Source organism: Selaginella moellendorffii, unplaced genomic scaffold (genome assembly GCF_000143415.4).
Source record: "Selaginella moellendorffii unplaced genomic scaffold, v1.0 SELMOscaffold_1, whole genome shotgun sequence".
NCBI classification, from domain to species: domain Eukaryota; kingdom Viridiplantae; phylum Streptophyta; class Lycopodiopsida; order Selaginellales; family Selaginellaceae; genus Selaginella; species Selaginella moellendorffii.
In genome coordinates, this window is record NW_003314262.1 from 3867056 (window position 1) to 3878321 (window position 11266).

Consider the following 11266-nt stretch of genomic DNA (forward strand, 5'->3'; position numbering starts at 1 on the left):
CAGGCTCCACTGCCTGGTGCTCGGCGATGGCTGGTGGGGCTGTGCAGAGATCCATCCTCTCGGCTACGTGATGGTCAAGCCTGGCAAGCCCGGAAACAAGATCTCGAGCAAGGAATTCAGACGTCAGCTTGAATCCAAAGGGACGATCAAAAGCGGTAGTGCCAAGCTCCTCTCGGAGAGCTTCCAGCGCTATCCAGACAAGAAGAGCTTGTTGGTGGAGCTGGAGGAACGAGTGAGGCTGCAAACCGAGGAGGCGGCCAGGGCACTCAACGCCAGGATCGTTTTCGACAAGATTGTGCACAACGAGGATATCGAACGCAGCTTCTCGCCTGTGACTGAGAAGAGAAGACTGCTGCTCGTAGGAGCGATTGTTTGTGACAGCACGGTCTACGAGAGCAGCATTCTGAGCTTCCCGGTGGCGCGCAAGGTAAGCGCCAATGACAAGCTTCTTGTTTCGGGTCTCCTCCGGATGTTTTTTGGCAACCGGGTGCTGCACTGGACGCTCCCCGGGATCCAGACACTGGTTGCCACACGCGACAAAGAGCTTAAAGAAAGAGTGAATGGCGTGCTAATGCCGTAGACTTTGTTACGTTGGCGTAGAGTTTCGTGCTGCTGAGAATCGATAGCCATGAACAATCACGACGAAATGGTCGAAGTTTGAGATCTTGCTTAGAACTAGGAGACCATCATGTTGGCTGCAAGGACATAACCAGTAGCTCCTCTCGGATCCTTGTCAATGACATTCTTGGCAACGAAATTCCCAAACTCAACGGAGGATCTGTAGCTCCTACATGCCCCCAAGAGGCACTTCCAGTCCACAGTCTCGGGCTCGAAGGGCATGGTTTTGAGCAGCTCCTGGGCAGAATGCAAATACCCGGCTCTCCCCAAGACATCGATCATGCACCGAAAGTGGAGCTTCACGGGCTGTACATGGAAGTCCATCTCTATCGACACGAAGCAAGATCTTGCCGCGTAGACGCTGCCAACGTGGCTGCATGCCACGAGCGCACAGCCAAAGCATCCATCCACGGACACGTCCATGGCGTTCATGGAGTGGAAAACGTATAGTGCCTCTGCCGTTCTGTGCGTAAGCTGCAAGCAGTGTGGTCCATGCAACCACGTCCCTTTCGGGCATACGCAAGAACAAGGACCCGCAACGACAAAAATGCCCATTAAGGGCAAATGCGGTCATAAAAGCAGTCCACGACACCAAATCATGATTTGTACCACTTTCAAACAGATATTTGGCTTCTACTACACATCCATTTTCCGCAAACGTGCTGACCATTGCTGTTTTTATTTCAGTGCTCTCAATATGTGCAGCTCTGGAAAATTGTCTTGCCTCGTCTAGGTGCCCCATTCGGGCGTATGCAGAAATTAATGCGCATAATGGTACAGTGTTTTGCTCCGGCATAGTTTCAAAATAGATTCTCGCTTCCTCCAATTGGCCCCTGCAAGCAAGAAACGATACCACAGTATTCCAGGATACCATATTTTTCTCGAACGCAGAATTGAAAAGGTCCATGACTCGCTCAAAATCCCCATTCGTGGCATATGCAGTCAAAAACTTTGTTCCACGTTACAATATCTTTTTCAAAAATATAATCGATCATTTAATTTCTGCATTCTATTAGCTTTCGCCAAGGCTGCTAGCACGGAATTGCACGCCAAAGTGTTCCAATACGGCATGCAGTACGGCAATCGTAAGGATTCTTCCAAATACCCATACTGAGCAGCTGCGGCAACTATGGTTGTCCACGACACTATATCTCTCCATGGCATCCGGTTAAATATTTTCTTTGCCTAATCTACGTGACCATTGTTACTATACGCAGCCAAGTAAACGAGGTCGTGTAGAAAGATACTTTGGGCATATTCTGGGTATCCGGCGTCGGCATATGCTCTGACCATGGAAGTCCACGAGGCTAGATTCCCCTCCGGCATGTCCTCAAAACACGAGCTTGGCAGCATCTAATTTGCCGCAGTCTAAGTAGAGACCCAGCATTGTGTTCCAAGAAACTAATTCCTCTGGGGCATGTTCTCCCAAACCTTTTGGGCATCATTTGGCATGGCCATAGCTGAATCTCTCGGCCTGGTTTGCGAGCCGGATCGTGGCGTATGCCGCAAGCAAAGTATTGAAGCATGCAAGATCTCTTTCGGGAATCAGATCAAAGATATTCTCTGCTAGAGAGAGCGAGACGGCTCGAGCGTACCCTGCGAGCATTGCAGTCCACGGAACAAGATTGTGCAAAGGCATAAGATGAAGCAGTTCTCAGGCGCTATCAAGATGCCCAGCTTGGGCATAAGCAGAGATAATGGTGGACCATGAAATGAGATTCTGCTGAGGTATGCTCTCAAAGGTTTGATGGGCTAAATCTAGCAATCGGTATCGTGAACAAGCCGCGAGAATTGCATTACAGCATGCAGTATCTAGCTGAGGCATTCTTTTGAAACCATGTTTCGCGTCCAGCAGTTGCCCTTTCCTGGCATAATCACATATCGTAACCGTGCTCGATGATATAGAGGCCATTTTATCACATTGTTTTTGCCACATAAGATTTTAGCCTTGTGTGTGAGGTATGTAGCTTTCCATTGAAGTGAAAAATGGCTGTTTCACATAGTAAGTTGTTATTACGGTTTAAGCATGATGAATCATTCTTGCACACATCTACTACTATAAGGAGCAAACGCCAAACTTTGTGGGCCACCGGATCTGGCCAATCGGGGCCGTCCGATGGGGGGTAACTGTAAAGGGGTTATTTTTTTAACCACGTGTCAGGTGGTTAAATCCACTCCCAAATCGTTGCTGCTAGCTGGGATTCGAGCTTGATCGTGTCGTGATCCAGCTTGGTTTTGTTTTGTATGTTTTTCTAGGGTTTTTGAGATGGCGAGAGAGCCCTTGCCGTGGCCTGTCAAGTGAATTGGTTTTGTTTTGTATGTTTTTCTAGGGTTTTTGAGACAGCGAGAGAGCCCTTGCCGTGGCCTGTCAAGTGAATTGGTTTTGTTTTGTATGTTTTTCTAGGGTTTTTGAGGCCTGTGCCGCTGCTGCCGGTTTGCGATCCAAATCGGAGGTGCTGTGTCAATGCTGGTGTCTTTGCTTCTGAGAACCCCATCGCAAGTTGTTATTTGTCATTCTTCTTTCATAACTTTGGTATTCTCATGCAGGATGTGTCTCCGCTTTTGGCTCTTCATCGCGTTACTGTGAGGAGTTCCATCAAATCAAGGTATTTGTAGTCCATAGAATTTGTATGGTCTTCATTTTTACTCCACTGTGAGGAAATGGGATGAGGTGATTTAAACTCTTAAACGCTTTGAAGCACATTCTCTCGGCACAGCCTTGCTCACCTGGACGTGAAGCTTGACAACATCTACATTTGCAATTGCATCTACAAGATTCACTCCAAGACCGTGCTGCCGAGGTAGATGTGACAACCACAAAGTTACTACTGCTCGATGAGCAAGACAGGAAGCTAAACAGCACCGCTTCCACGACCAACCTCAATGGAGTTCACGTTAGCTTGGACTCCCCCGAGGCTCCTGGAAAGTCCACGAATCATGGAGCAGCATTTTTAACATGAAGCTAAAATATTTTCTCATGATATTACACAAAATAATATCTTTGGAAGATGTATTGCATTTATATACGTCATTGAGTTCCAAAAAAGAGGTTTGCCACATTGTCATTTCTTAGGCATATTAGATAATGAAAGTAAAATTAAAAACTGTGACACTATTGACCAATATGTATCTGCTCAATTACCTGACCCTTTATCAAAGCCCGAACTATTTGAAATAATCACATCACATATAATACATGGTCCATGTGGATTACTAAATCCTCAAAGTTTATGTATGGAAAACAAAAAATGCTCCAAAAATTATCCCAAAAACTTCAATGACGGAACTACATATTGTGTGGATGGGTACCCTGAATATTTTAGACCAAACAATGGTCGCACCTTCCTTAAAAATGATGTTCCAATTGATAACAGATGGATTGTCCCATATAATAAATATTTATGTAAAAAATACAAAGCCCATATAAATATAGAAATATGTGCATCAATTAAAAGTATTAAGTATCTTTTTCAATATGTTTATAAAGGATATGATTGTGCAACCATTCAAATCCAAATAGCTACTCAGTCTAAAAACGTATTAAACTGGGATGAAATCACAAATTTTATAAATACCCGATACATTTCAGCACCGGAAGCTATTTGGAGGATATTTAAATTTAAAATGCATGGGCGCTCACACCCTATAATACGTCTGCCCGTACATCTTCCTGACTTCCAAAATGTGTATTTTACAGAAGGCTCGGAGCACAATGCCTTGCAAAGAGCAGCACGTAATGGAACAATGCTAACAAAATGGTTCGAACTCGATATTCATGATCTGAATGCAAGACAATATACCTACGTTGAAATACCTTTACATTATGTTTTCAATAAATCTACTAATGTATGGCAACGTCAAAAAACGAAAAAGGTTATTCCTCAACTATACTCAATATCTCCTCTAAATACCGAATTGTACCACTTACGTATTATTCTTCTTCATAAAAGAGGAGCGACATCCTTCGACAATATTAAAATAGTTAATGATGTAACTTACCAAAGCTTTCAACAAACTACTGTTGCTATGGGTCTTCTTGATGATGATAACGAGTGGTATAATTGTTTACAAGAAACATGCAATTTTCAGATGCCTACACAATTGCGTCAACTCTTTACTTTCATATGTATTTTTTGCAATCCACAAGACCCACTATATCTTTGGGATGTTTTTAAGGATTAGCTCTCTGAAGATTTTGGTAGAACAAATATTGTATGCAAATATAAACTTGCTCTAATAGACATTAACTCAAAAATGAAAATACATGGTAAAACAAACCAATCATACAATTTACCTATCCCAATCCTAATACCTCTATTCAACCAATACCAAATTGCAACCATTCATATACAGAAATTTACCATTATATTAGAAACTTGAATGTTGAACAATTAGCTATATTCAATGAAATTGTTAATATTGTCGAGTACCCAATCGATACTAACTGTTTTATTTTTATTGATGGCCCTGGTGGTACTAGCAAAACATATTTATTAAATACAATGGTAAATTATTTTGAGTTTTACAATAAAAAAGTGGTTTGTATGGCATGGACAGGCATTGCAAGCACACTACTACACAATGGATAAACATCCCATACAACCTTTAAGTTACCAGTTCCAATTAATGATACATATATTTCTAGTTTAACATCTAATAACAGTGCCGGTAGATCTATGAAAGCAATACAAGTGCTTATTTGGGATGAAATTAGTATAGTTCATACACTTGCCTTTTTAGCTGTCGACCGCTGCCTACGAGACTTAAAATAGAACAATTCTCCATTCGGTGGCATTGTTATTGTTATAAGTGGTGACTTTCGTCAAACATTACCAGTTATCCCACACAGTCATCGAGCATAGATTGTTTCCACATCTGTAAGAATGAATAGTCTATGGAATTTATTTAGAAAGTTTCAATTGCAAACAAATATGCGGCTTGGCCCTAAGTTCCCAGACTGGGTAGAATGGCTATTGAAAGTCGGTGATGGAAATAATTACACACAAAACCCTATTTTACCACTTGATTCTATCCTTCTTCCTTCAGAATTAATTAAAAGTACCTCTATTACTAATTTTGTATTCCCATGTATCGAAGATATTTCAAATGTTCAAATTGCAGCAAACAGAGCCATTTTAACACCTCTCAATGATGATACATTTCCAATTAACAACAACATCATCTCTCAATTACCAGGTCCACCTCAAATTTATACTAGCATTGACTCTGTTGATGTTGAACACCCTGAAGATTTCCCAATTGAATTTCTAAACTCTATGACTCCCTCTGGACTACTATCACACAAATTGATACTAAAAGAAGGTTGTATAGTTATTTTTCTGAGAAATATGTCTCCAACAATTGGATTATGCAATGGAACTCGACTAATGGTCAAAAGAACTTCACCTAAAGTTTTGGACTGTGAAATAATTACAGGTGAATTTAAAGGTACTAGAACTTTTATCCCACGCATTAACTTAACACCCTCTGATTCAGATGTTCCATTCCATATGTCTTGAAAACAATTTCCTCTTCATCTTAGATACTGTTTAACAATTTCAAAATGCCAAGGTCAAACATTTGATCGTGTAGGCATCTACTTACCCCAACCAGTCTTTACCCATGGGCAGCTCTATGTTGCACTCTCAAGATGCATATCACCACAACAACTTGCAATTCAAGTTCACACAACCCATACACAAGGCCGCTTAATTCCATTCAATTCATCAACATTCATCATCAATACTGTATATAAAGAAGCTTTATATTAACTAACTCCTGTCTTACTACACCTTAAAACATAAAAACAAACTACAATAAACTTTGTTTATTCCCTATGGCCCAATGGATAGTAATGGACTAGTGCTAAAAATAAAGGAATCATCTCACAAGGAAATTGTGAGATGTGAGCAAATTCTCACAAAGATATGTTAGTAAGTTTAAGAGGCTTTGCTAACTGTAAAGGGGTAACTGTAAAGGGGTTATTTCTTTAACCACGTGTTAGCGAATAATCGCGCTGATGTTTGCTCTCGGCCGCCAAGCCGCGTGGGACGAGAGAGGAAGGCATTATGACACGTGGCAAATGCAAGGTGTTGACCGTCGAGCGAAGAAAGCAACATGACAAATGTGTTCCTGCTGGGTGATTGCTGGCCGGCTATCCAAGGATGCAACAGCAATGGAGAAATTGCTGATTTTGGGGGAGTGAGCAATGGGATCAAACTTAGCACCAATGCGTTCCAAAAGGCAATCAATCACATTGGTAGCTTTGGCAAGTTGGGAGGCGCGACCCTCTACGTGCCGCAAGGGAAATGGCTCACTGGATGCTTCTTTGGAGGGGAGATTATGGCGTGGCCGTGTACGGATCTTGGATCACTGTGCAGCAAGGGCGTGCTTTACTCCTACTCGGTCAGTGACAAGCTCATGGCGCTGGATCTCAAGCAAAACTCCTGGCACAAGATTGCCATGTCGGCCTCTGGCATTCCCTCGCAGATCCAGGACTATCTCCCCAAGCTGGTGGTTTGTAAGGGCCAGATCCTTCTCGTGGGTGTCGTCTGGGCATCGAGATCGCTCCAGCAGCAGCAGCAGCCCAAGGCCACAAGGAAGATCTGGCAACTGGAGCAGGATCGATCATCCTCCTGGCGGTGGAGCGAGGTATCGCAGCATCCGGACGCGCCGCTCGACTAGAATGTGGAGTGCTGAGTGAGGCGCTGGTGTGAGAGAGCGGCCTAAGGCGCTGGCAGAGGCGCTGAGAGGAGGCACCGAGCTAGGAATGAGGGTGCTCAGCAAGGCACTAAGGATTCTTATGCTCTGAACTTAATAGAAGAATTGCTTGGCATGTAGTTTCTCAGCCACTGGCATCAAAGGAGTAGCTTACATGCTTCTCATTGTGGCAGATCCGCATAGTCATTAGGATGGTAAGTTTTTTACTTTCTTTACCAGGTGAATTCATGGGTGCAAGAGATTAGGACACAAGGTGCTAAGTGTTGGAATAGGTTTTGTCTTTTGCTATGGTGAGATTTTAGGTTATCCAAATGGTAATGCATAGTGCCATTGACAACCAATGACAAGTTGTAATCATGAGGTGATAAATTATGTATGTCTTTTGATGGTATCACCAGATCAAAATCCAAAACTGCTAGAGACCATGTTACAGGCATGTGATATTTCCATCTCCACAAAATCGCAGTTCATATCTCGGTTTCAATTTGAATTCTGTTTAACAGGTTATCCTAAGAGAGTGAATATTTATTTTTAAGTGAACAGCTTTCTTTTTAATCCTAAATTTATTCTATTTTATAAATTATTATAATATTTGAATATTTAAAGTCAAAATTAACTTTTATAATTTAATTTAACTGTATTTGTAAATATAATATGAAAACTATATTTTATACAAATGGCCTGTTTAGATATAACTATAACATATGAAACCCAACACTAAGTGATGGTATATCAAATGTGGGTTGACTTAGTTTTATTAATGTGTAAGATCATGATCAAAGTTTCAAGTGTTAATACAAAAAAATAAAAAATAAAAAAATTCAACAATAAGAGTACATATTATATTTTTATATGTAACCTTAACTATTTATAATCTAACTCATTATCAGAAAAACTAAAGTAATGTATGCAGTATTTGATTAAGCAGTAATATTTTAAAATATTTTTCCTAACTGTAAATATAGTTTTCTTAATACATAATAATATAGAATTACAGTTTCTATAACATATATATTTACAAAAAATTTTGTTAGTAATTATTTTATTGACTGGATTTGGGTAGTAATATTCTAAGTAAACTGCATAAATAAGTAATGTCTTGCTAAAAAAAAGAGTAATAATTATTCTTAGTAATTATTCTCTTTTGTTTGATAATATCTTAATATAAGTTTATCCCATGTAAAAATGTAATTTACATATAACATATTATTAATAATAGAAAATTTCATGTTTATATTTTTTGGTCTGGTATTTTTTAAAATATATTCATATTTTTAAATAATAATTTGTATCTAATATTTTTATTAATGAATATTTATTCTTACTTATGCCTAGGAATATATTTTGTTCTAAATATTTATATTATCAAGTTTACAAGAATTGATTTTTGTGTTCACCTAACATTTGCTGGGTATAATTCCCTCAATTCTTCTTTCAAAGTGGAATATAATATTTATTTATTTGATACTATTCCAATTTTAGTTTTTAATAAAAAAATTTATAATAATCAAAACAGTATTTTGCTAACTAGTCAGCATATGCTGGGCAAGTGCTAGTCTATCACAATAAGGAGGAGTTGCCGAACTTTCTAGGCCGCCGGATCCAGCTAATCACAACCGTCCAATGGGGGGTAACTGTAAAGGGGTTATTTTTTTAACCACGTGTTAGCGAATAATCACGCTGATGTTTGCTCCCGGCCAATGGGAGGCGGCCAAGCTGCATGGGGCGGGAGAAGAAGGCCTAGCGACACGTGGCACATGCAAAGTGTTGACTGGAGATTGCTGCTCCACGGGTCACTCCGGATAGGATCAAGTCCGTCGCAGCCCTTGGAGCATGCTGTGGATCAAAATTTCTTCCGGTAGGTAAGCAAATCCACTCCCAAATTGTTGCTGCTGGCTGGGATTCGAGCTTGATCGTGTCTACTGCTGTTATGATCCGGCGCAAAAAGACAAAGATCTAGTTGCCTTAGACTATGCTACGCCACCTCTTGAGGTTCCTCACCACCCAACCACCCCCGAGCTACCTCAAAAGCTCCACTGCACCGCCGCTCCACTATGAGCCCTAGGGTAGGTTAAGTCCCTTACCCTAACATGCCTTAATATACCCTTGAGCCTCCCTTTGACCGACGTTGACCACGTAGTCAAAGTTGGTGCCTAACAATTCTTCCCCCCCAACAAAGTCCTTGTCCCAAGGACGAGTTGTACTGGTGATCACCCTTTCTGGGGAATCCTGCTCAAGCTTCTGGTCCATCTTCCACAGCCGTATACATCAAGGAGGCATTGGGCCCATCACTCCGAGATAGTACACCTTTCAACTGGCTAACATAAAATACTGGATGAATTTTCACCCCAACTGGCAGCCGCACCCGATAAGCCGCTTTACCAATGCGCTCCAGCACTTCATATGGACCAGCATATCGATGAGAGAGTTTATCACTCTTCCCTAACCGTAAAGGCACCAAGGTGTTTTGCTGCTCACTTGACGAAAAGATCACTCGCACGAAGACGAGATCACCCATCTTATATTCCCGGAATTAGCGATGCTCATTAGCAAACTTCTCCGCTCTATCCTGAGCTGCTTGCAAATTCCGTTTGCACACCACCAGAATCTCATCAAGTTCTGTGGCCAGATCAATTGCCTCGGAATCAAGCTTTTCTTGAACGTCCTTACTCAAATGCAATCCTAACTCCACCGCTGTTCGAGGATGCCTTCCAAACATCGCAAAGTAAGGACTTAGCTTGGTTCCACTGTGTTGGCTATTGTTGTAAGCAAATTGCACCAACGGAAGATATAGATCCCACTGTTCTTGCCTTTGACCAATGCTACAACGTAGCATATCCTCCACCACCTGATTCACACGCTCAGTTTGCCCATCCGTCTGAGGATAATCTCCACTCGAGAGTTTCAAAGTCACTTGCATAGCCTTTGCAAAGCTTTTCCAAAATCCACTAGTGAACTTTGAATCTCGATCACTAATGATGTCCTCCGGCAAACCAAAATCAGGAAAAACCTTCTCCAAGTAAACCGCAGCCAAGTCTGAGGTAGTGACAGTCTTCCGAAGAGCTAACAACCGCACATACTTCGTCAGCCGATCCACTATGACCCATACTTGCTCCTTTTGCCTCTGTGTTCGTGGCAAACAAGTGATGAAGTCCATAGAGATATTACACCAACGGCTCTGAGGAATAGGTAAAGGTTGCAAAAGTCCCCCCGGCTTCTCCCGTGGCACCTTAACCCGCTGACAAAGCTCGCATGATTTACAATACTTGAGGATATCAGCCTTCATATTCCTCCAATAAAAGTTGCGCTTAATCAACTCATACGTCTTCTTCCCCCCAAAATGACCGGCCTCTGGACGATCATGATAGTGGAATAAAACTTGAGTAATTAACGCATCCACCCGTGGCAAATATACACGGCCATTGTAGTAGAGAATCCCATCCACCAATGAGAAAGGAGCTTCCATCTGGTCTCGCAAAGAGGCCACTTCAGCATCCTGAGCCTGAGCATGCTCAACCAATTGCCCAAACTCGCTGACCACCTTACTCAAATGATGACAAAATCGTGTTCGTAGCGTCGTCACATGACGAACATGAGATAAAGCATCCGCCACCACATTTGATTTTCCCGGACGATGCTCAATAGGAAACTCCCCAAACTCCATGAGTTTGACCATCCAACGAGCTTGCTTAGTGTTCAACTCCTTCTGTGTGAAAAGATACACAAGGGGTTTGTGATCTGTCAACACCACGAACACTGCACCATAAAGATAGTGCCGCCACATCCGCAAAGCATGAACAATAGAGAGTAACTCTTGCTCATATGTGGAATAGCGTTGCTCCGCAGAATTCAAAGTTCGACTCTCATATGCAATAGGCTGTCCCTCTTGCATGAGAACTCCTCCCAGTGCATAACCACTCGCATCGCA

General features: G+C 41.7%; 1 protein-coding gene across 1 annotated transcript; it reads right to left on the reverse strand.

The window, feature by feature from the left end:
- Window positions 1-675: 675 nt before the first annotated feature.
- Window positions 676-1782, reverse strand: LOC112348419 (pentatricopeptide repeat-containing protein At4g16835, mitochondrial-like). The gene is made up of 3 exons (XM_024680838.1): window positions 1685-1782; window positions 1286-1451; window positions 676-1092 (listed from the first exon to the last, which is right to left on the reverse strand). The coding sequence occupies exons 1-3, from the start codon at window positions 1780-1782 to the stop codon at window positions 676-678; spliced, it is 681 nt and encodes a 226-aa protein (XP_024536606.1).
- Between the last annotated feature and the right edge of the window lie 9484 nt (window positions 1783-11266).

Bases quoted from the DNA above. Each gene is read 5' to 3' on its own strand.
- LOC112348419 (XM_024680838.1), bottom strand. From the start codon at position 1,782: ATGCCATGGAGAGATATAGTGTCGTGGACAACCATAGTTGCCGCAGCT. The intron at 1,452-1,684 runs GTATTGGAACAC...TCTTGCTTGCAG, and splicing joins CGATTGCCGTACTGCATGCC to GGGCCAATTGGAGGAAGCGA. The intron at 1,093-1,285 runs GTCAGCACGTTT...CACTGCTTGCAG, and splicing joins CTGAAATAAAAACAGCAATG to CTTACGCACAGAACGGCAGA.